This window comes from Phlebotomus papatasi, chromosome 2 (genome assembly GCF_024763615.1).
Source record: "Phlebotomus papatasi isolate M1 chromosome 2, Ppap_2.1, whole genome shotgun sequence".
NCBI classification, from domain to species: domain Eukaryota; kingdom Metazoa; phylum Arthropoda; class Insecta; order Diptera; family Psychodidae; genus Phlebotomus; species Phlebotomus papatasi.
The window spans coordinates 32,540,671-32,566,857 of NC_077223.1; the positions used below are offsets into that span (position 1 = coordinate 32,540,671).

Consider the following 26,187-nt stretch of genomic DNA (forward strand, 5'->3'; position numbering starts at 1 on the left):
ATTCCTGGGTGAGCTGAAAGAGACCAAAATAGTTCTGCAAAATGGATATTTCAGTTTTTCAAGGAAAAAGTACTTCAATGTAATAATTTCTATATGATATGCTCCATGTCTAAAAATACAATCTTTCATTCAATGCTGCAGAGGGAAGCTTTTCACTTACAGTCAATGTCAAAACTATAGAGTCACTTCCTGATATAAATATTATAAAAATAAATTAATTAAAAAAGGAATAGGGTAAAATGAGGTAATTTGGAACCATTTACAATTTGGGACATTTGAGATTTTTTCACTGTTTAAAAATATTCAATAAGAAGAAAAACTCCTCCATTTCTTCTTAATCGTCTTTTTCTTCTATTTCGCGGTCTTTGTTTTCTCTTTGCTCATCTGAAACAATGAGAAAATCTCAAGTGTCCCAAATTGTAAATGGTTTCAAATTACCTCACTTTACCCTATGTCAAACCCTATGTCTGAAAATAAAATGTAACGTCAAATTTAATTGTCTTTAATTATGTTATTAAAGTGTTGGTTGAATATAACGAAGAATGTATTAAAAAACAAAAGAAATAATTTTAATATTACTTTGAATTAAAATTTTTCACAGCAAACGACATTTAACCCTTTAACGACGAGACACTTTTTACGGACTGAAAATCAACAATAAAAATTAAACTGAGAAACATAATCAATGATAAGTCTTACATCTAACCTTGGAAACTCTAATAGAGTCTGATTCGGTGTATTTTGTGCTTCTATGACCGATAGGGACAAAAATAGCCCAAAAATTTAAGTAATTTTTCTGACAATACCAATGAATAATATTTCTCGCTTTAATGAAAAATATTACGTATGAGTATTTTAGTTTTTATTGCTAAAAGGGTTTTGCTTAAAAAAATTGGAAATATAAAAAATAAATAAAATCAATTATGAATTTGAGAATTTCAAAATTCGCCATTTTTGAGCTTAAATATTTACTACATAGCAAATAACTAGACTTGCAAAAAAATTGTAGATTCCTTCAATCTTCTATTTTACAATTATGTACAGACAGAAGAAAAAAATAACTTTAGGTAGTCAGGAAAAATTATTTTCTTTATGGGACACCGGTGTTCTAATCGTCCTTAAAGGGTTAAACACTGAGCCATTCCCTCAGCAAACGAATAAGAGCAGAATCACATTGATATAGTAAAATTCTCACCGTATTTCGTTAAATTACGCATTTTCAATGCAATTCTTACGCAAGTTTTCCATTACAGCATTACCTTATCTCATACTGGGTAGCACTAGGTGAAAATAATTTAAGAAAATTGAAGAAATAAAACGAAAATGCGATAAACGGTGAGCAAAAAAAACTACGAGAAATTTGTCTTACAGTTTTTTTGCTCATCGTTTATCGAATTTTCGTTTTATTTCATTAGTTTTCTTAAATTATTTTCACCTAGTGCCACAGAGTATGAGATAAGGTAATACGGTAATCGAGAATTTGCGTAAGAATTCCAATGAAAATGCATAAATTAACGAAAGGGACAGAAAATCCTAACCGGCTTATGTAGGTGAGATTCTTAACATGAACTAACTCGGAATGCATGCAAATTCGATTTAGAGCTGAAGTTGGGGGACGCCATTCAGTTATATTAAATCAAATTCGTGAAATTATGCAAATTTTGTATTCAAACTAAAATATTAAAGATTTGGATGGACTGACAGAAAAGTGATATATGGGTGAAATGTAGACCAGAAAGTTCTCTATAATTTTGCTGTAGAACTTGTTCTCATTGATTAATCAGAAGCCGAAATAATCGAGGTTTTTTGTTTCTGAACTCGTTTTTTCGACCAGAGCGCCCCAAGTATTCATTTGATGAACTTCAACTATATCAAAGAATTGTTGTATTTTGCGGGACTTTCCATTTAAACCCCTATTTTAAGTGTCTTGGTCGAGTAGAAGCAGTCAAATTGGCATCTGAGCGGTTTCAAAGCCTTATTATGGGAAAAGTAAATTTTTTCACACTTAAACGGCAAAATCGGACAGATCCCATTATCTGATCGAAAAATGATGTATGGAAGAAATATAGAGACAAGTGTTCTCTACAATTATGTCGAAGTAATCATCAAAATAGGCTCAGTGTTAGTCGATATAATTGAGGTTATGTGATATTGAAATTGGTTTTTCGACTGTGGCGCCCCTGGTGTTGCTCCCACAAAGTTCCAGTGTTCTAGAAAATTGTAGCATTTGATGAGATCTTTCGTTTGAGCCCTCACCTATCAAAATCGGTCAAATAGAACCGAAGATATGATTTTTTGAATTTCGTGAACTTTGACCCCTCATATCTCCGGTTCTACTGAAACCACTGCGAACCCACGCCACTTTTTGGAAACGTTCTAGACTAGACTACAACACTTTAAAATTTTATTAACTTGCACAATGCCGTTTTTGAGAAAAATGAGTTTGAATTTTGATGCTATCGCAGCGCCACCTGTGATGACTTTTTGAACTTCCATCTGAAAGTGCTCATCGAGACGAAACCAAAAACCCTAAATTTAGCTCAAAATGTTAATTAGAACCGGAGATAGAGACCGGTCAATATTCGAACTTTGGCCCCTTATAGCTCGGGTCAGGGGTTATGGATCGACTAAAGTATTTTTTTGTTTGATAGATAATCAGCGGCTACAACATACTAAAATTTCAGCCCGATGCACAAAGGAATTTTTTAGTTATTTAACTTAGAAAATTGAAAAATCTCCTTTTTAAAAATAGCACCCCTAGCGGTGGTTTTATGAACTTGCGATGTTAGAAGGGGAAGTGGCATTTCACGAGAGCTTTCCAAAACGCCCTCACTTTTTAAATTCTGATAATTAGAACCGGAGTTATGGCCATTTTAAGAAATAGTTTTTTTGGACACTTATAGCTCGGGTCAGGGGGGTCGGGGGACCTTAAGTTTGGTATTGATCGAAAGCCCTAAGACCGAGCTATAACATACTGAAATTTGAGCCTGATCGATGCCATAGGGGCAGAGCTATTAAGAAAACAGAAAAGGGGGGTATTCAAAATGGCGGAAGGAGGGGTGGGGGGTCAATATACCAAGTTGCAATTTTCATACGATATATAACCTTTGCCGAAAACCACAAGTCGATATCTCTTTTAGTTTAGGAGCTATTAAGCTCCAAAGAGCGGCCGGCCGGCCAACCGGGAACGTAACTTAGCCCCCCATAGGGTGGAATAACCGGCTATCGCCATGTTTAGGAAAAAATTAAATTCGTTTAATCATAACTTTTGAATCCTTGTTACAAGATAAGTCAAATTTGACACAAAGTTACTTAGATGTATTGGCTCTAGATACGTGAAAACAATAATCCTAGAACATAACGCTGGACTACTTAAAAAACTGATTTTTATTAATACAGTGCCCGCTTCGTAATCCGGATGATTGGGAGACAATATGACAGATGTCCGCTTCGTAATCCGGATGATTTTTTTGAATTTGTTCAACGTCACAAAAATATAATACAAGTTTTTTTTCTAGAATTAGAATAAAAAAGTCTTAAAGAAGTTTAAAAATACATAATTAGAGAATTCTATGCTATTATACTTCATTTATTAAACTAAAACATGACAGGATAATTCATTTTCATTGCTGAATACTCGTGCATACATAACCTCAAAATGATTTTAAATGTAACCGTCGATAACTCGTCCGGATTACGGCGATCCGGATTAGAAAGCGGGCACTGTAATGCAAAAATAACCATTTCGTCGCCACTTTTTACCACTTTTCGCTAGTTTTGTAAAATTTGTAACCACTTCTCACCACCCACTTGAAAAGAACCACACTCGGTTATTTTAGGCAATGCTATGAAAAGAATACATTCACCATTTCTCTTTCCTTGTGATCACTTTATTATTACTCTCTTTAAATGATTTTTCTTCACTTTTATTTGAGAAATCAAATTATGGGGCTTTTGCAGAAAGTAAACAATGCAGATTTGACAACTGAGAATGTACGAAGTGAAGTTAGCGTCGCCTATTGAAAAGATATGGCGACAAGTGGTAAAATCAATTCCAGAATATTACCACTTCTCGCCATGCCTCATTTTTATACAAAAATAATATAAAATGAAATATTAATTGACTAAATACAAATTTTATGTATTCCACAAGTGCAATTAAATATTCAATAGACAAATTATTGACCCAAATAGGTATTTTTGGCCTGATGAAATTTTGACGACACTTAGTACATTTGGTAAGAGATGTTGGATTCGATGCACTTGCTTAAAATATTGCTCTAAAAAGTGATCAAAATCGTGAATCCAAAACGAATAATTATTATTTTTCGATTCTATGCGTAGAAGCAGAAACAATACAAAAAAATTGCGACTCATTTATTTCATAAATTGCGAAAAATAGCGATTTCAATGTAAGTGGCGAGAAGTGGGGCACTGGCGAGAACTGGTGATTCCACCCTATATTCGTGATCAGGAAGTGGCGAAATACATTTTGGCCAAGTTTGAGCGCGATCGGAGGACATGAAATTTTGTTAGGATTATAAGTAGGTGAGATTATTAAGAATCTCACCTAATATACAGTTTTATTGGGAAATCTAGTCAAATTCACATCTGTCGAAAGTGTTCGGAGGTACCCCAGTTTCCCCTACCATTTAATTTATAACACATTTATCACGTGATAGAGTACTTAAACAAATGAAGAAGTTTTTTGGACTATGTCTAGAATATTATTTCAGTAGTTAACTTATTCATTCTGTCGGAAAGTCTTGAGAGCGACGTTCAAGAGAGAAAAGGTCAAAAAATATGAGTAGAAGTGTATTAAATCTTCAGAATCTTTTAGTATCTAATCTGGATGATCTTATTTTCCTTACGTTGGTCATCTTTTGCATAGCAATTGGAAAGTATTATAGAAAAATTACTAGCGGAGTTAAGAAAGAGATATTTGGAAACATCCTGGGAGTTCTGATCGTGATCATCACTTCCCGCTCCAATTCTCTCCATATTTTTGGTTGCTTTGCAATTTGCGCTGGAATCATCTTACTGCATAAAAAATTGTAAGTACAGTAGAGTGTCGCTTAATTGGCTCTTTTGCAATCGGGCGCAAATTTTTTTTTGCGATTTTCACGTTTGATTTTAAAGCAAATTTGATCAAATTCGCTGTATTTCCCCTTGTTTTATCGTGATTCTTAAAATTTGAGCGCTTCTTGTGGAATTTATAATGATTTTGATGCCCAAATCTCTCGATAATTTGAATGACATTTTGCCCCATATGCCTGATTGAGAGAGAGTCTACTGTAAATTGAACCGATTTAACCGATTTAACTATTTTTTTTATTTATTTTAATTCAAAAGAATACTTCTGCAATGTTGTTTTGTTAATAGTTTGTCAAATGGGTGTGCCCTTTCATAAAAATAAGGACAGGTTTTGTTAAACTGACGGAAGAGCATTTCTTTTGACAAGTATTTGAAAAAAAAACGTTAAAGTGAGTGTTTTTTCGAACTTGCAAACCTCAATTGCATAATCTCGAACCTCAATTCTTATGATTGACCATGTGTTTTAATTGTCATGTTTTCGCTATTACCTGGAGAAAAACTTTAATAACTGCAAATTTTCATGAGTATCAAAGTGTTTTTATGTTTATCTCTCATAACCACAAAAAAGCTTTACAGCAGATTTTTTTGGATGCTTTCAGGGCTTTCAGGCAATGCCACATATTTGTCGGTACTATTATGTTCTTCTATCTCTGGATCTTCCGCAAAACTACAATTTATTTAGGTCTGACCGTGCCTTCCAGCCACCGTCACACAAATATGATACAAATGATCTTGGCACTCAAGGTGAGTTCCTTAAGCTGGCTATAAATTAGACATAATTTATTGAAATATTTCTTTTCAATGTCAAATATTGACATAGATTGCCTCCACATTGCAAAGATTTATTGACATAAATGTTTCAAAATTGAAGAAAATTGTCCAGTGTGTAGGCAAATATTGAAATATTTGTTTCAATATGGAATATTTTATTCAATATTTTATTTCATTATTTTGAATAGCTACAAACTAGGCCAAATTATGTCAATAAAAAATTTCAAAGTCACATTGAAATAAAATTTCAAAAAAATTCTAAATATCAAATTGATTTGATATTTCCTTCAATATTTCTTAATGGTCAGGAATCTTCGTCCTTCAGAACATCACAGAACTGCTGGATTTTCCTTGTTCATGAATGAAAACACATCCAAGATCAAAATCCAAGTCAAGACACATCTCTCCTGCTTGCTCCAGAAAATCCCAGATTCTTGGAATTTGGTTATATATTTTATTCAATCTCCTCAAGAACCCAACTTGGTCAGCACTAATCACCTGCTTCCTCCAGAAAATCTCAGAATTTCTGGGATTTTTTTGAATATTATGCCCAAAACACTTCAGATACATTCTGTGATCAGAAGATTCCTGGAGCTTCCTCCAGAAATCCCAGATATTCTGGGATTTTTTTGAAAATTATGTCAAAAACACTTCAGATACTTTCTGTTGTCAAAGGATTCCTGGAGCTTCCTCCAAGAAATCCCAGATCTTCTGGAATTCTCTTGTTCGTTATCCCAGATCTTCTGAGATTTTCTTTTATATAATGTAAAAAACACTTCAGATACTTTCTATGGTCAGAAGATTCCTGGAGCTTCCTCCAGGAAATCCTAGATCTTCTGGGATTTTCTTGTTCGTTCGTTATGCCCAAAGCACTTCAGATACATTCTGTGGTCAGAGGATTCCCGGAGCTTCCTCCAGGAAATCCCAGATATTCTGGGATTTTCTTGTTCATTATTCCCAAAGCACTTCATATAAGTATAATTTTATGATACGAATTGTAATCCTACAGAGGGAACGAAGGCTTATGGTTGTGGCCATACAGTCCTTTTGCTCGCGATGGTAAACTCTCCTACGGTATGATACGAAGCATGATCCTGAAAGTCTGTGAGAATTGAAGTTATTAGTTCTATTTGGCTTTTATTTCCAATCTGAAGTGTTTTTGACATAATATTCAAAAAAATCCCAGAAGATCTGGGATTTCTTGGAGAAAGCTCCAGGAATCCTCTGACCACAGAAAGTATCTGAAGTGTTTGTGACATAATATGCAAGAAAATTCCAGAAGACCTGGGATTTCCAGCTCTAGGGATCCTCTGACCACAACATGTATCTGAAGTTTTTTTGACATAATATTCAAAAAAATCCAAGAAGATCTGGAATTTCTTGGTGGAAGCTCCAGGAATCCTCTGATCACAGCATGTATCTGAAGTGCTTTGGGCATAATGAACAAGAAAATCCTAGAAGATCTAGGATTTCTGGAGGAAGCTGGAGAAATCTTCTGACCAACTTGGTTATTTTTAGGTGTTCTTGACAAAATACGGAAGAAAATCTCAGAAGATCTGTGAATCCCTGATTAGACTGGTGTTTTTAATATTGAAGTCAATTTGTTCAGTGTGTAGGCAATTATTGAAATATTGGTTTCAATATTCGCTTCAATATTGAAGTTTCTTTTCAATGTCACTTTGAAATGTTATTATTTCAATAATTTGTCTAATGTGTAGACAGCTTTAAGGTTTTCAGAAGGTTTCTTGCTTACTCCAAGCTTTTGCAGCTCGTTGGATTAGCTTTTGAAGTGAAAGATGCCACATTCAAGTGCAGAAAAGCTTCCAAGGAAGAATACGAACAGATCCCTTACCATGAAAAGGAATTAGCCGAGATAAATCTTAGGAACATCTTTGGTTACTGTTTCAATTATGTATCAGTGATTACAGGACCTTATCTCACATACAGAACCTACAGGGATTCTATTGTAGAGAAGTACTCATCAGATGAGAAGCTTACAGAACCTTGTAATAGGGTTATCTTGGAAAAATTCAAGACCATCCTGATTTTTGGTATTCTTCGTTTCCTAGCAAATTACTTCTGGCCCCTTGAGAGAATTTTCGAGGATGAATTTTATATAGATAAGTCATTTCTCTACCGGTTATGGTATATCTGGCCAGCATCTTTCTTCTTCAAAGTGAGGGCTTACATTGTACTGATTATCAGTGAATGCATCTTCGCAGCTGCTGGAGTTGGAGCCTATCCAACTGTCTTTCAATCCAGTCCTGGAAGAGGTCCAAGGACCAAAGATCCCCAACTCCTAGAACTCTGGGATGGGACATACGATTTCAATACTACCACAAACTGCTATATTTATACCACGGAAACCTGTTTGTCCTTCAGAGGATTCTGGAGAAACTGGAACAGGTGTGTTCAATATTGGATGGTTATGAATGTCTATAAGCGATTCCCTAGCCGACGATACCGGGAAGGAGTTACTTTCTTCGTGTCAGCATACTGGCACGGAGTTAGTTCCGGCTACTACTTCTCTATTGCCATGTCTGCTTTGTACTTTCCCATTGAAGATCTCTGTCTAAAACGGCTAAAATCTGCCTTTCCCAACTTTCCTATCTGGCTCAAAGTCTGCCTGTGGATCAACCAGCTTTTTGCCTTCTCCTACATGTTTATTGCCTATCAACTTCTCTCATTCCCAAGAGTCTGGAAGTACTACAATTCTGTCTATCATTTTGGCTACATCGTATTTGTTTGTCAATACGCTTTGGCGTTTTTTTGGCCAAACATCTCCACAATGCTTTTTGGAAGAAAACCAAAAAACATTGAAGAAATGAAGGAGAATACTAAACCAGATGGCTTCAAGAGAGATTGAGTTTAGGACAACGAAATGGCTACATTTATAGATATTAGTTTTGTACACATATTTTCCGTTCGAAATATAAATAAAAATAAAAATGTATAAAAGTTTGTGGTAGCTTGCAAAGTTTTTATTCTTTTACAACTGAAACTTTCTTGATTGCTGATCTTTGTGCTTCATCCTAAATTGCGGGAGATCTCAGTAGTGGCGAAATAGGCAAGACCGAGTTCCAGTCCCGCCCGGTGTAAGCAACCGAATATCAGAAAAAGACATTTTCACTGCGATAAAACGTGTAATACAGTACAGTCTCGCTTAATCGACTCTTTTTCAATCGGGCGCAAATTTTCATTGGCGATTGTCACGTTGGATTTTAAAGCCAATTTGGTCAAATTCGCTGTATTTCCCCTTGTTTTATCGTGATTCTTAAAATTTAAGCGCATTTTGTGGAATTTATAATGATTTTGATGCCCAAATCTCTCGATAATTTGGATGACATTTTGCCCCAAATGCCCAATTGAGAGAAAGTCTACTGTAAAATGCACCGCCTTTGCCCAAAACACTCTGGGAGCATGGAAGAAGCATCTACATCGCGGGGAAGGGAAAGGCGCTCTTGGGCGGTATACACATTAGGGTATTTCAAGAAGGAAAATAAATTTTGGCACTATTCTCAGGGGGTTGTATTTGATGAGATAAGAAAGTTTTTCTTCGACGACCATATGATCAGACGCCGTTTAGAGGTGGCTGAACAACCCTCTCTGTAGTGTAAAATCAGAAAAAAAAATGTTCTACTTGACCTAGGGTAAGTGTGCCAAATTTCGGCCAGCTTCTAATTTCGACCACTTTGGGGGTAATTTCGGCCATGCAAATAAATTAATTCAAATTAATTATCTTCGAATAGTCAATGAATTCATTTTGATTTTAAATATTTATTCATTTTAGGATGTATTACCACAAAGACCGTTAAATTTTAAGAGTCTTGCAAAAAATGTGACAGATCCATTGTGTTTCTAGCAGTCTTGTGATTTGTGGTGAAGTGCAAAAGGTTTTCCTTCGGTGTTTTTCATGAAAATTGATTAGTTTTCATTAAAGATTGTTTCTGTTTATGTTAATAGTGAATCAATCTTTAAATTTCGGGTAAAATTTCCCAGCTGAATCCTGTATTTCGCGTAAAAAAGTATATACTTTGTGAGCGTCTCTACGGTGAGGTAGTGTTGCCTATTCCGGCAATATATTTTGCTTTCCTAAATTTCTTATTCATTTTATGTTTTCTTTTTCAATTTCTGAGTTCTACAATGTGCAGAGAAAAAAACCATTGCATTGAAAAGGATTTGGAAGAGTTCAGGAAGGGCAAATTACTACGGGAATCTGCGCGTAAATTTAAGATGCTACACTTCAGGTCTTCAGGACAAATTACACAGGAGATTTCAGGGCTTGTGAGTCATATAAACGTATTAAACTCGTTCCGTTTGACGTTTTGAAATTTTCTATCCGTTACGTCACAAAAGGTGGTCAGAAAAAAGGTGGCCGGAATTTCACACAAAGTGGCCGGAATACTACCCAAAGCAATGTCCATATTATTATTAATTTTTCAATAGTTTAGGAAGTGATTTAAAGAAAACAAAGATGACAAACTAGTTTTCAAGGTTCTACACAACCTTCCCGAAAAGGAAGTAACAAAAATAACAATATGAATTAAAAATATTGCATTTCCAACTTTGACTTCGGTGCTTATATGCAACTATGCCGAAATTTGGCACACTTACCCTATATACCATCAAATGGGTACGCTCAATCCCGGGATTAAGCACATTTTCGGGACCGAAAAGAACGCGCGAAATGGCATTATGCATCGAGAATATTTTCATATCCGCAGGGGCTTTCTCTTGAATAAATCTATCGTAGAACGAAATTCGCGCGGAGTAAAAGTAGTTCAAAAAAAAAAAGATTCAACTGTTTAATAGAAATGCATTAATAAACAGTACTTTTTGCCAGAGCTCTTTAAATTGGTTAGAATATTTAAAAATTTACCTTAATAAAAGAAATAGGGTAAGTGCGCCAAATTTCGGCATTGTTGCATGAAAGCGTCAAAGTCTCAAGTTTGAAATGTAATATTTTAAATACAAATTGATTTTTTTATTCTTTCTTTTGTAAGAGTGTTGCTTGGAACTTTGTAAAGAGTTTACCGTCTTTATTTACTCTAAAATCATTCTTAATACATTTTAAAATTAATAAAAATGTAGACATAGCTGTGGTGTCCTATTTCGGCCACCTTCATTCTCATAGTTCCTTGCCTTTCGGGAATTGTTCCAATATCTTTTTCACGTCATCTCGTTTGTCGAAGCTAGATTTTTTGTTATTCTTTTTCATTGTATAATATCTAGAGTATGTAAAAACTAAAAATTCATGGAAATTCGAGGAACAAAAAAGGTGGCATAAGTTGCAAGCTGGCCGGAATTTGACACACTTACCCTAGTATTTACCATGAAAACAATGACGTTTCCATTTGGAGTAGCGAAAAATTTCCATTTAGAGCAGGTTTTGAATTAGCTTAAATTTCCCTAATACGGATTTTTTTTCAAGGATAAAATAAACTTTTGTTGCTAAAAACATTTTCCTTAGTGTATTTCACAACTTTTCAATTCCCTCCAGTCCAATTATGGCTCTTTCAGTCTTTTCTTTTTATCTTCAATATTAAATCTGATGCTCCCCTTCAACCCCACGCTTTCCGCTGCCCCTATCCTTTATCCCCCTTCCCCCTGAATTTTCATCCGCCTTTGCCTATTTTCACAATACGCCCCAGAGAAGAGCGAGTGAATGGATATGAGGGTGGTGCAAATTCATTCGCCCGAGTATGTCTAACAATGGGAACCTCGGAGAATGAATCAATGAAATTCTATGCGGAGGACGCCGTCGCAGCGAAATACTTGAATGGAAAAGCCAGAAGGTGAATAGTGGAGAGGAAAAGTAGCACTTACTGCGCATATGAGGAATCCTCGTCGTCTGTTGATGGACTGTGTGATCGATCATCTGTCGAATGGCACTTTCTGGCCTCATGACGAATTGGCATGAAGCGATGGGGATAATTTGAGCAATATCCTGGCACATGAGACTGCCTCACATGACACACTGGACGCTGTCTCTTCCGGAAACATCCCTGGCATTGACCCAATTCATCTTTTGGGCTTTTGGAGCATTGTCGTTCAATTCTCTGGGCATCACTTCCAAAAACTAAGTAGTAAATTTTAGGCGGAAACCCTGGAGTATCTTCATGCACTTGAACCTTCGTGACAAGACTAATTTTTGGCGAAATAATCCCTGGGAAGGATTGCGTAGGCCGCATGAGGATTTGGGAATGAATTTCCGGAAGAGATGTATTTGTATTGCACCGAATTAGAGTCCCCAGTTGCCCAGTGAAAAAGGCCAATCTCGTTCCACGCTGATACATTGCGAAATCCACCCTTTCAGCAGCCAGGTGAACTTCCAAGCTAGCCAGAGACCGTACATTGTCCCGATAGAAGCCCTCGAGGTGGAATTTCTCATGGAACAGCAACGGAAATCTCGGTTCAACGCCATTTGTCTTGAAATGATATCCCAATGTCCGGAAAGTCAATTCTACTCGACCGTATGGACAAAGCCAGACTCCCGGACAAGTCACAGTGTCAATTTCAACGGACATTTTAACACGGAAGCGTCTATGAATCATTTTTATGGAGGGTAATTGGGCTTTTTTATCAAAGATTATCTCAAAAAAAGTACACAAAAAAAAACGTAGATTTTACCAAGCAGAAACTTTTGCCAATTTACAATCGATTTGGTCGTCAGGAAACATTTCACATCGCTCCACAAATGTTTCCCGGTTGCTATAGTATCGCTAATTGTGGGCAGTCGATTTTCTCTCTGAAAATTCATGCATAGAAATGTGGAATTACTTTACGAGTGTTGACGATGACAGGGCGTAGACCAAGGGGGACATGGACAAGTTTTTATCTTCCTTTCAAGGGAGTTTTTTTTTTAAATTTAAATCAAGCTTAGGATTAAGGAGTGAAGAAATCGCTCATATAAAGGAATACTTGTCATTTTGTGCCCATGGCCACTTTTAATTTAGTGCTTAATAAAAGGTGTGGCAAAGCGTCCCTGGCTTTGCGAAATGCTCGAACTCGTGACTTAGATGCTATACCGCGAAAATACTTTCGCATCACTTACCGTTTACCGGTTCTCAATCGATTTCAACCGATTCATAAATCTCTCAAAAGCACCCCCCTGTCAATATCGTTATTTTACCAAATTCTCTATAGAGAATTCAAAAATCGAGCGTGAGGGCGGCGCGTGCGGTTGTGCGAAGAACTAGTAGTGAACAACTAGCGAATCTGGCGGAAAGACATGCAAACGGCTTTTGACAGTTCTCGCGTGGAGCAATTTCCACGAATTTACTCGCGCAGTTTTTGTGAAAAATCCGGAAAATAGTGAAGAAAGTTCTTTAAAAACAAGTGCAAAGGTGTGAGAAAACTCTTAATGATAGATCTTAGTGGTGGCAAGTGAAAAAAATGATGTGCATTGTGAGAAATTGCAAAAACAGCGACCAGCGAAATCCTCTGGGGGTGTCATTTCACAGGTATTGTGCCCATAATTTTTTTATCAACTTGTGCTTACCCTAATAATTGGGCTCATAAATAGTCAGATAAATAGGGCTTTTATTGGTACAGTGCCCGCTTCGTAATCCGGATGATTGGGAGACAATTTGACAGATGTCCGCTTCATAATCCGGATGGATTTTTTGAATTTGTTCAACGTCTTGAAAATATAATACAAGGTTTTTTTCCGAGAATTAGAATAAAAGTTTTAAAGAAGTTTAAAAGGACAAAATTAGAGAATTCTATGCTATTATACTTCATTTATTGAACAAAAACTTCACAGGATAATTCATTCTCATTGCTGAACACACATGCATACATAACCTCAAAATGATTTTAAAGGTAACTGTCGATAACTCGTCCGGATTACGGCGATCCGGATTAGAGAGCGGGCACTGTACAGTAGACTCTCTCAAATTCGGGCATATAGGACCGAAATGTCAGCCGAATTAGACAGAAATTCGGGCGACATGTGCATAGATATATTGAGTTTACACACTGATATATATCGTAAATTGCATGAAAATCCCTCAATAATGCAAAATCACATCAAAACTAAGACAAACCATGCTAAATTTGAGCATATTTGATTCATTTGATAATCATAATCAAACTTGAAAAATGACAACAAACTTTTTTCAAATGTAACCGCTGCCCGAATTAAAAAGTAGCCCGATCTTAAAAGAGCCGAATTTGCGAGAGTCTACTGTATAAGAATTATAAGTGTGCACAAAAAATATAGTGAGAGAGAACATGGGAAACTTGGTCGAATTTTGCAAAATCGGCAAAAAATTTTTTGTGCCCAGAGAGGAATTAGGGGTAATGCCCTTCGCAAAAAGTCTGTTATATTTTTTAATAGTGATAAACTTTCTTTAATTCAATTAGTGAGATCCTTAATTTGCCCCAACTCAGCTTACATGTAAATTCAATTTAATGAAGAGGGCGGAGGGGGCAATTCAATTCAAATCCTTGTTAATCAAATATTTTTATATTGTCGATATATGAATGAAATGAATAAACTAAAGTCGAATATTCACAACTTTTTGACAAAATTTCCTCTTTTAGATTTCCAGTAATTTTAGAACTGTGCGCAACTCGTCTGAAGCTTTCAGTTGCACTTGTGGACCGAAATAAAGCCGTATGCAGCCTCCACACTTCAATCCATAAAATATTTCACGGAAAAGTGCCTCAAAAGTGAAGCGCTCGAAGTACGTGCGATCCTTTGCTAAAGACTCCCTACCAATCGTAAGTCGTATTTTTTTTAATTCAAGAAACAAATAGGGGAATATGAGGCAAAATTTGATAAGCGAAAATTCTCAAATTTGGTTGCAATCAATATAGAAGTGACTAAGTCTTCAAATATTTAAAATAAATAATCTTTATGAATTTCTTTAAATTTTCAAGGTTTCAAGGCAATCAAGTAAATATTACGTAAAATAAAAGCTTTGAGAAATTTTCGGCCCTCCTTTTTTAAAATAATTACTAACAATCCTTACAGAAGATATAATTTTTACTGTATGTTCTTCTAAAATTCATGAAATATGTATATGTGGTTTTTTTTCGAAATACGTTGTATCTGCTCAACATGAACTCTATGTCCGTTTTAAGAATCCCTGAATAGAGAAATTTAGTGTTAAAAAACGAAAGATAAGTCCCATTTTTTTATTCAATATTATAGACACCAATATACTGCTCGAACTCCACACAGAGAGAAGTATATATAAACCTTTGATTTTCTCACCCTATTCCACCCCAAATTCCCACTATCTACCCCCTCGGACTACTTTCAAGACCGCCCACTCTTGACAACTCTGACTCTGCAATTTTTCAACTCCAAAATATCCGAACGTCAGAAACTCCCTCACACACTTCAAAGGATTTTAAAGTCTGACAGGCATGCGTGTGAGACTGTGTGAAATTTGTACTATTTTGAAATGGGGATATCAATATCACTATGCATGATTGCCACCTTTATGGATAACCTTGCTGAAGATAATGCAAGTGCTTTAAAGAAAGAAAGTCCAAGGATCACAATTGAAGACGTTGCAGAGAGGGTAAAAAAAAATTTTTTTTGACCCAGATTTGTGGTGATTAGCTGACCAGTACATAATTCTTTTTTATCTTTGTATTTTTTTTGTATTTTTTTTAATGTAAAAAACCACCCACTTTTCTAAAAAAAACCTTTGGTTTGGAAGTGGTTTTTGATCTCTCTCAATTCGGTCTGATAACACACAGTCTACGAAGGGACATTTCCATCGTTTAGTCCTGGAGGCTGGAATCGACGCTAAGACGGCGATAGACGCATGGGAAGGCGGGGGGTAAAAAGACGAAGTGAGATGAAAATAAATTGGCTTGAATTAAAAAATGAATTGAAAAACTGATACTTTATTATTTTTGGATACTGCTTGTAATATTCCTGTACAGTAAGGTGGGGTAACTAGATCGCTTTCCGTAAAGTGCTACTTAAACGCTGGTTTTTGGACTGATGAAATTCTTTTTTACTTCTTCTAAATCCATAGAATTATTCAATGTGTCATTCAGAAACATAATATAAAGAATATCAAAAATATTAAAGAAAATTTATAAAATAATGATAATACTGAAACAAGTCAGCATACACGAACTGGGTCGCATTTTCGATTTTGGAATTATTTTTGCTTTTTCTCAAAGTTGATTAGTTATATTATGTTACTGTAGTGACTATATTACGGAAATAAAAATATTATTTTAAGTAGATTATCTAGTTAGCGTAGCCATAAACGTCATAAACGATCTAAGCTAAGTGCCCAGATTAGCACACTTGACTATATACAATCTTAAATTTCCAGGCATTCATTGGTACCACATCTTTTGATGGAAAGCAATATGCAGAACTACTTGAGTGTGACCATCTCTGTTCTCACATGTCACGATAAAGAGCCTATTTTTATTTTAGATGGAAACAGTCAATGAGAATGGATATGCAACATCATACGGTGTAAGAAATCCAGGCAAAGGACACATGAAGATGTCAATCGTATTACCAAAGCTGATTCGAAATAAGTTTTGAAAGTATTATAGAAACAAATTCTACTCCAATGCAACGAATAAGTTAGAGTTAGCAATTATGTTTTATTATTTCTTACTATTTTTATGCAGAATTAAGAAAAATGATGGACTTGATCTTTAATTGTTTCGAATAATTATAAAAAGTAATGAATTTATCCTAATTTATAGATAGCTATTTTTAAAATAAATTTATTCTCTATTAAAATTTTTGTTTTTTTAACCTACTTCAATTCAATTTGCAAGTTTGTGGCAAAATATTTAAATTGTGTCTCGTGTTGGATTCACATAATGATTTATACTTGAAATTCTCCTAGATCTTTGCAAAAAAAAAAACTTCTGGGTAAATTTCTGTCTCGCTTCATAAAAGGACATAAAATAGAAAAGATTTCAGCATCTTACCTCGAAATAATTTAGATTACAGTTCTTCAATAACTTGCCAATTTTAGTGTGACAGAACTGTCAGATCTTCAGTAGAAATCTGATTTCTTCAGAAGAAATGGTAAACTTCACAGATGTGATAATCTTATAATGTGAGTATTTTCTTACCCAAAATATTCTATTTGATTTGATTTGAGATTCTATTTAATGAATGTAATATTACTGGTTTGATATTTCGTTAGCATTATAGTAAATGTAACACTTGATGCTGATATTTAAACATAAGTTAAAAAACAATTCCTTATTTTTGTATTTTCATATGCATTCTATAAAATTTATTACCACAACGAAGCAAAAATAATGAGGAATAATAGATGTATAGGGTAAATGTCCTAATTAGAAATCATTTCCAGATCCAGATGCTTTAATTTTGACAGAAGATTCAACACATTAAGTTCATATTTTTTCTGAAGAGAATTACATTACACTTTTAATTTTTCTGAGAAATGAATAAATTAAAATTTGTGAATATGAATGGATTTTCGCTTTATTTGGAGCAAAATTAACTAAATAATGAAACTGTGGTATAGGAAATATATAAATATAAAAATTTAATGCTGTCTTTATTATGAAAAAATTGACGTTTCCATTTGGGGTAGCAAAAGATTTCCATTTGGAGCAGGTTTTGAATTAGCTTAATTTACCCTAAAGAAACAGTAATTCTGACAATAAAAAAGCATACAAATCCTGAAAACATTGGAAATGATATTTTTAGCGAAAGTGAGAAAATAATTCATTTCAAAATGGAATAATTTTACGTCGTATTCTATAATTCTAATACACTCAGCAAAAAATATATAAAATAAAATTCTTCTTCTTCTTCTTCTTCGCTTTAAAGTTTTAGGCCGGACGTTCTGACAACATCCACACAGCCTATTAAATAAAAATAAATACCAAAAGATTTTACCCCTAATTACATCCCTGTCGAAGCGCCATCTCTAACAAATTAGATGTACACAACGGGTACTTGAAAAATAACGAAAATTTTTAAAATAACACTAAAAAAAGAACTCACAGTGCAACTTCTAACTGTGGGGGGGGTGCTCAAAAGATCCCCCAAAATAGATTTAAAAGTAATAGGATTGATTTTCAGATAAAAATTTGTTATCGGTTATGTACCGGTTCATTACCGATTCAAAACCGATTGGAACCGGTTCTGTTTTATAGGAAATTCCAAGACCTTTCCAACGACCCCAAACATGACATCATTCGATTGATAAATGCGCTCTCTAAGTGTGTTTTTAACCTTTGACCTTGAAAAATCGTTATTAGGAATGATTCAACGGTATTTTCGTATATGGATGAAATGTTTGCCTGAGTAATCTCTAAAATCTCTCTCCGATTTTCATTAAATTTGTTAGAAAATCTTATTAAGGATGATATCACAATAAAATTTAGTTAATTAAGAAATGGACTTTCATTGAATAACGTCAAATGTTTTCATCAAAAATATGAAATAATGCAAAACAATTTCTCTTAACATTAACAAGTTTCTTAAGAATCCCATGTTTTTTTTAGTGATTGTTTACCTTGTCGAGAATTTCCTTCAATAACTTAGAACTAAGTCGATACAAAATCAAATATGGTTTTCTAATTCGTTAGATTAGAGGTCACGAAATAAGGTCACGAAATAAGACCCATTTTCCTGTTCTAAATAAACTCATAATTGCCTTACAATGTGATTTTACTTTAGGTCGCCAAAAGTGCTTACATGGCCAAAAGGGCTGACTCTACCATAGTGCTCTCTCCGTAGAGTTCGAGCAGTAAAACTTTGTCATTCGCGAATAATGGTGCTATTATAATGAAAATTAACACGTTTTTTTTTAGAATGTTATTACTGTTCTCAAATACTTCTACATAATCGACTTTTCTTTGAGTTGGTGCACGTCACGACCATCCGGTGGTTTTCGGATATGACGAAGGCTAGAGAAAAACAGTCGAGACAGAAACCAATACGAAGAAGAATTTGATTAGAAGCACTTGAGAATAGTAAAGTGCTAAAAAGCATGTTAATTTTTCATTAGAATAGCACCATAATTGGATATATTTTTTTTAATATTGCTTTTTAAATGTTTATTTTCAAAAATAGACGCCGAATCTTACTAATACACACCGCACAATAACTTTTATTTTGCAAATATGTTTTTACACTTCAGTGAGAGAACATGAAACATCTACTCACATTTGAAAGTGGGGCACCTTTGAAAGTAGGGCACCTTTGCACCTTTGAAAGTGGGGCACCTTTAAACGTTTAAGTAGAACTGAGCCATATCATAACACTGTGCATCAGTGATTTTGTCCCTGGCTTCTCATGCCAGTTGAAAAGATGAAAAAAAAGATGATTGTATATATTTCAGGGGAGTGACATTAGTTCTGAAAAATGCGACCAGTTTTAGTGTAATTTTTTTCTTGTTTTCGTACACATTTCACGAGATATCTCCAAAACTACGTAGGTTGCCAATTTGGGGTTTTCGGTTGCCTATTCTATATTAAATTGGCTTTTATTTTGTTATTTGTATTATTTTCTAATTCATTCTACAATGTCAGAAAATAGCTAATAAACTCAAAAGTTTTTTCGGCACGTTAGAAACATATGGGAAACATAGGAAACGTCATGCCCCTGGTATATTGTATATTGCTCTCGTTTTGAATTTGAGCATTAAAATTTAACTTCTAAAAGTCTTCTGAGCCTTCTGAGATTAGGTATAAAGCGCATACTCTAGTAAAAGGATCGTTCCGTATATTTGGGCCGAAAGTCCGAAAGCCAAAATCCCGAAAACTCAAAATCCCGAAAAGCCAAAATCTCGAATGGTCAAAATTCTGAAAGGGACAAAATTATACGGAGGATAATACGTGGGATAATTTCCGAAACCATAGAAAATTTCTTTTTGCTTCCAGAACAGAGGTGTGCAAGAACCGTTTGAAACCGAACAAACGTCAAGTGAAACTTATACGTCAATATGGTAAAAACGCTACCAGAACAAACTTATTTTGACGTTTATTCGGTTTCAACGGTTCTTCCACACCTCTGCTCCAGAAGGCGCGCGTGTAATCGTAGAGTAGCTTTGACACTGTCAAGAATTCGGAATCGTCGCTTTCGGGATTTTAGCTTTTCGGAATTATGACCCATTCGGGATTTTTGACTTTTCGGGATTTTTGACTTTTCGAAACTGTGGCTTTTCAGAATTTTGGTTTTCGGGATTTTGACTTTTCGAAATTGTGGTTTTTCAGGATTTCGACTTTTTGGGATTTTGGCTTTTCGGGATTTTGACTTTTCGAAATTGTGGTTTTCGGGATTTTAGCTTTTCGGAATTTTGGCTTTCGGGATTTTGACTTTTCGAGATTTTGTTTTTTTTCGTGATTTTGACTTTTCGGGATCTTGGATTTTGGCTTTTTGGAATTTCGGCATGTCAAGATTTTCACTTTTCGAGCTTTTGACATTTCAGGATTTTGGCTTTTCGGGATTTTGGCTCTCGGGATTTTGACTTTTCGAAATTGTGAATTTTCAGGATTTTGGTTTTCGGGATTTTCACTTTTCGAAATTGTGGATTTTCAGGATTTCGGAATTTCGGGATTTTGGCTCTCAGGATTTTGACTTTCCGAAATTGTGGCTTTCGGGATTTTGGCTTTTCGGAATTTTGGGTTTCGGGATTTTGACTTTTCGGGCCTTTGGCTCTCAGGATTTTGACTTTTCGACATTTTTACTATTCGGGATCTTGGATTTTGGCTTTTTGGAATTTCGGCATCTCAAGATTTTCACTTTTCGAGTTTTTGGTTTTCGGGATTTTGACATTTCGGGATTTTTGACTTTTCGAAATTGTGGTTTTTCAGGATTTTGGCTATTAGGATTTTGACTTTTCGAAATTCTGGGTTTTCAGGATTTTGGCTTTTAGGGACTTTGGCTCTCAGGATTTTTACTTTTCGAGATTTTGGCTTTTCGGGATTTTGGCTTTTTGGAATTTCGTCATCTCAAGATTTTCACTTTTCGGGCTTTTGGTTTTCGGGATTTTGATATTTCGGGATTTTGACTTTTAGAAATTCTGGCTTTTCAGGATTTTGGCTTTTCGGAACTTTGGCTCTCAGGATTTTGACTTTTCGGGATTTTGACTTTTCGAAATTCTGGCTTTTCAGGGTCTTGGCTTTTCGGGATTTTGGCTCTCGGGATTTTGACTTTTCCAAACTGTGGCTTTTCATGGCTTTCTCAAATACGTTACGACGGAGACTCCATTAAACATATTTACCATTAACACATAAACATTATTTAAAGCCAATGATAAGCCTAAATGGGCTTATGTTAGGTGTGATTCTTTCATTGCAAATTCTGATTGGGGGCAAATTCGAAGTCCAAAAATGGAGAAAAATACCTGTAAAACTTTAAAGCCAAAAGCGAAAACTATTAGACATAGAGACCTCAAACTTGACATCCATTTCGAATCTTTTTTAGGTTTGAGATATGACAAGTTTCACTTGAAAATTTAGAAAATTTTAAGAGAAATGCATAAAAATATCTGAAAAACTATAGGGGAGACCGGGGCAGAAGTAGCCAGTAAATGAAATTTTTCATTGTGTATAATTTTTATTAAAATGTTTGCATTGTGCTAACAAATACTTCAATAAATAGGAAGGGAAGTGTAATTTTGGAATAAATAGTGGTTTCTTCAGTATTCCTTCTATGACAAGCTATAACATCCCACTGTCTAATACCATGCGTGGCTAATTCTACCCCGGTCTCCCCTAAAGCCTAATCCGCGAAAAATTCCGCAGTTTGCGAAAATCCTCGAAAAATTCCGTGTTCCGCGAAAAAATCCACGGTTCGCGAGGTTCCGCGATCCACGATGATCCGCGAAGAATTTCTCCAAGTGCGCCACATGTTATAATACACGGGTAGTACACGGGTAAGGGTCATTGAAATGGCCTATTGCCTCTTAATCAAGATGAAGAAGTTGAAGGGTTCTCAATATCATTCAGCAACCTGCTCAAGTATCCTGTTTATTCACCGTCCCTCAAATATCTCGGGGACAGAAAGGGAATTTTCAATATGAATTATTGGTGTTCACTGTCACCCATTTTATGATATGAAGGTCAGAAAGAATAGGGACGTTGTTCCTAAGAAAATAGTACCTAACTCAGGGCGAATAATAATATCAACAAACAGAGTACTACTCAATTTTTTATCACTGGTCGTATTTATTATAAAGAATATAATTACATGAGGGTAAATATCAAGAAATTCATCTGAGTCAATCAATTGATCCGTATTAAGTTCAAAGTGGCTTCCAAAAGGCAAATGCAGGAAAACCATTAGAATATAATCTCACAAGTTTGAGCATTTCACGAAGTCCTTTTCACTTGGTTACCCATCCCTTTCTTTCTCAAAAAATTTGCATAAGTATATCCCATTCTTTCGGTCTCAAAATTTATCTGAACTAAGTTAAATTTGGTGTGATGTTTCAAAGAAGAAGAAGAGGAGTGTGAAAGTGTAGGATAGACATATTGAAAACTTTAAAGAAAGAAAGGGATATGAATTTTGACTTTATAAAATTTTCCTGAACTAAAAGGTGTGCCGGAGCCATGGTGGCATAAATCCACTGAGCTAGCCAGGAATCCCCGGAGGATTCACAGAGATTAGCTTTTTCCTCCTGACTCCACTCCACAAAGTTATGCAGCAATTCCTCCAACTGTGCCTGACTTATCTGGATCATGTACTTCAAATGAGGAGCTTGGTGGCTGCAGAAATCTAGCCACTCACTGGGACAGTACCCAGGGATACTTGGAAGGTTAACTGGGAGCTTCTTTGAGATGCGAATTGATGAGATACGGGCCTGAAGCTCCCTGAAAGTCTCACATTGGATTTCGCACCACTCTTTTGTCGGCAGGAGATCTTCTGGAGCTGTACTAGTGATGCTAGTGTTTCCTACAGCTTCCCAGCTCACTCCAACTCTATCCGGAGGACGATCGTGATGATTGTAGACAACTTCAGGGACCCTTTGTGTTCTCTCGTAGATCACCTGCTGGAGATACTGCTCTCCTGTCTCTGGAGGAGTATCGGGGTCAAAATTGGCACCAATCGGTGGTACGGCAAGAGCTACTTGTTGCAGGGATTCTGGGATTTTTTCCACAAAATCTTGCCCTTTGACGGGCATCTTTAGAGCATTTCTTTCTTTGCCTTTCCTTCTGAACATTCACTCAAAATTCCTAGATAATTCCACTGTTTCACCTGGAAATATACAATGTAAATTATTCTTCTTGTCAAAGGGATTACAATAAAGGCAATTCTTACAATTTTTGTGGGATTTTTCAAGCCTTTTTCATGGAAAATCAGCTGCGAGGCCCAAAACATTCAATCAAAACACAGACGACATTTAAATGTGTCTTGGCTAACTGACAAAAAATCGATGAAAATTATGTAATTTTGCTATAGCCAACTATGTGGCAGCACCTCCGGGAAGAATCCTTGGCGCCAATTTCAACAGCTCGCTCCACATGCAATATCCAAGTGGAAGAAAAATAAAAGATGAATATAGAATTTCATCAAATTCGATACTTCACAGGATGATTGAATTACCCACAGCCACAGGCAGCACCGTGCAGATCCGTCTTCAGTCACCTGCGCTGTTGAGTGTTGTAAAATTGCAAGAAAATACGCATTTAAGAAAAACGACGAGGCATGATGTCGCTAAAACGACTCTGGATCTGGATCTGGATGAGGTTGAAATGGAAAATTGCACAAATTCCAGTTTTTCTCCCCTTCAGTCACACACCTCCGCACTCCATCTGTGAAACTGGCCACGAGAATAGGAGAGAATTTCGCCCAGAAAGTCAGTCACAATAGATAACTTGAGCTCTTCGCTCCACTTCCTCCACATTCATATTCCCTCCCCGTGCACTGCTGCTGGCAAAGTGAAGAAATCCTTCAGTGGCCGAAAGGGAAATGGGGCTGGTGTCCAATTGCCCCTGCATCTCTGGTCACTCTGTGGCTTCGGCCATTTAAAGCCTCACACTATCTTTTGCCGGCCGTTAGTTGACACATTACAGTCTCCGGAGCAATACTGGCGTCGTTTGGTGGATAGATTATTTCCTCAGGGAGCTGGGATGTACCATTCTAGCACCATTCGAAATCAGTACTGTTCAGGCGGACAAAACAACTACAGATCATCCTGTTGGGAAGTGCTTTTAGGTGCTCGATTCAGTGTTGCTTGATTGATTACTTTTGTAGAATTTTGGGCGTCAACAATGAAGTGGTACTCCTTGTAGAAAATTCATAAAAAGATTTTAGTACAGTTCGACTAAATTGGGTGATAACTGTGCCGCTTACGGATCACTTAAGTGTCGATTTGTTGATTTCTTGGCAAAATACTGCTCATACGCGGATTTTTGCTCCAAATCGGCGCCGATTTGCCGATCGCCGCTCACGATTCGCTCTAAAAGCCACTTATTTACTCCATTGTCTGGATCGTCTGGATCTAGTCCCCGGCGAGTGGCCTTCAAAGTTGAAGTCAATTTCTTACTTTCACATACAAATGCGTATGGGAAATTTTCTGCACTCGTGATCGTTACGCTAAATATTTAAAAAGTGAGAAGTTTTTTCGTATTATAAGATACCTTTCCGTATGGAGGGATAAATATACTAACTTTTTGTTTAAATAATTTTTTTTCCTTGGAGCACTATGAGCTGAGTCCGAGATCAATTTAGAAATTGGCTTCAAATAGCTCCAAATAAAAAGACCAACTTGCCAGGCGCTTGGTCTGGATACTCCTCCCCCCGTTTTAAATTATAAAGTATTTCTGCGTTTCAAAAAGTTTTGTGAAAAAAACGTGATGTAGGTAGACAATGGTGTTTTCTATCCTTTTTGTGAATATACAGTGGAACCTCGATAGAGTCAACTAAATATTTCCATGCCTGTTGACTCTATTCCTATTGGATTCGTTGAATCTTTTGGAGTCCGAAAAAAATCAATTAAATGTGAAATTTTGATAGAAAGTTGTATTATTTTATGTTTGTACTAGATTATTGATAAATTCAGTACAATAGTAGAAAATTTTAATTAATTAATCCATAAATTCTACACCCTCTGGCTTATGAAAGTCGCATGTTTGGGCAAAACTTGGAGATTGAGGAACGTTTTTACGTAATGTTTTTATTATAATCAAGGGGTAACTCATATTGAGAAACCCTCGTCAATTGTCCGAGAAACGCTTCGCGAAACCCGAGAAACCCACCTTTTGCATCGCGAAACCCGAGAAACCCAAGAATTGCGTCGCGAAACCCAAAAATTGCATCGCAAAACCCGAGAAACCAGAAACCCTTGTCAGAAAAAATGGGAATGAGTTACCCCTTGATTATAATAATAAATATTTTAAGTATAAATTAGGGGAGACTGGGGCAAAAAGTAACAAAACGGATATTTTTTTTACCAGCTACTCGATCGCTTCAAAAATTTCTAAGTGCAGTTTTATAGGAAATTTACCGCTCTATAACTTTGTGAAAGTAATTTTCCTCTATTTTGTAAGGAAATACATTTATCGAGCTGTTTTCTAAAAGGTAATTTTGTGACCATTCTCAAAAATGCTGGGGCAAATAGTACCAGGTATCGGATATTATCACATTTTGATTTGCTATATTACGAGCTCACGTAAATTTGAAAAAATAGTCAGGTGACATATTTTCATAGGAAATTTATTCCTCTACACCTTTTTAAAACACAGTTTTCTCTATCTGAACGAGAAAAGCGCTTTTCAAGCTATTTTGGAAAAAAAACACACATAATAGACTGCTAATCTTTTGACCAATGCAAACAAAAAGCGGCGAGACATGAAAATGACGTTACTTCTCGCCGTGAGACGTCAGAAATTGCTTCGGTCTTTGTTACTTTTTGCTCCAAACCTTTTGTTACTTTTTACCCCAAGTGGTCATTTTTAATAAAAGGATTTCTGGAGAAAAGAATCTTTGTAAAATTCTAAAATAGATAGTGGTTTCGTATTCAAAGAATCCAAATCATTTAGGAAATACTTACCAGTGCATCAATTTTGCAAAAAAGAAATAGGTAAAAATTGATATCTGTTGCAAAGAAAACATTTCAAAAATAGGGCTAAAAATTTCAATATTTTTTTATTTTCTGAAATCCTTGTTCGAATTCCAAGAAACTTACGACTTTGAAGAAGGTCCATGGAGGCCATCTATGGAAAAAATTTCAAGTCGCTATCTCTTTTATCTTGGAAAATATTGAATTTTCTAATTTTCAATTTGTGACTTTTTACCCTAGTCTCCCCTACTCTCCATGTGGTAATATTTTTTTTAATTAATATTATTATTATTATTTTTATTTTTGTATTGCGGTTCACCCACAATGTTGA

General features: G+C 35.6%; 2 protein-coding genes and 1 long non-coding RNA gene across 3 annotated transcripts in view; 1 reads left to right on the top strand and 2 right to left on the bottom strand.

The window, feature by feature from the left end:
• Positions 1 to 12,611, bottom strand: part of LOC129803530 (uncharacterized) — a 44,823-nt gene extending 32,212 nt beyond the window's left edge. Inside the window, exon 1 of the mRNA XM_055850161.1 lies at positions 11,692 to 12,611. Within this exon, the coding sequence (XP_055706136.1) occupies positions 11,692 to 12,419 (728 nt within the window). The 5' untranslated portion in view covers positions 12,420 to 12,611. The remainder of the gene's footprint in view (positions 1 to 11,691) is intronic.
• Positions 12,612 to 13,019: 408 nt separating this feature from the next.
• LOC129803537 (uncharacterized) lies at positions 13,020 to 16,716 on the top strand. The gene is made up of 3 exons (XR_008751866.1): positions 13,020 to 13,328; positions 14,413 to 14,592; positions 16,176 to 16,716. It is a non-coding gene; the product is annotated as an uncharacterized LOC129803537 (long non-coding RNA).
• Positions 16,717 to 22,260: 5,544 nt separating this feature from the next.
• LOC129803534 (protein Gemin2) lies at positions 22,261 to 23,202 on the bottom strand. The gene is made up of 2 exons (XM_055850166.1): positions 23,114 to 23,202; positions 22,261 to 23,050 (listed from the first exon to the last, which is right to left on the bottom strand). Exon 2 carries the CDS (start codon positions 23,013 to 23,015, stop codon positions 22,284 to 22,286), a length of 732 nt encoding a protein of 243 aa, XP_055706141.1. The 5' UTR covers positions 23,016 to 23,050; positions 23,114 to 23,202; the 3' UTR covers positions 22,261 to 22,283.
• Positions 23,203 to 26,187: the final 2,985 nt, after the last annotated feature.

What these genes read in the sequence shown, in the direction of transcription:
- LOC129803534 (XM_055850166.1), bottom strand. Translation starts at nt 23,015, where the DNA reads ATGTTCAGAAGGAAAGGCAAAGAAAGAAATGCTCTAAAGATGCCCGTC.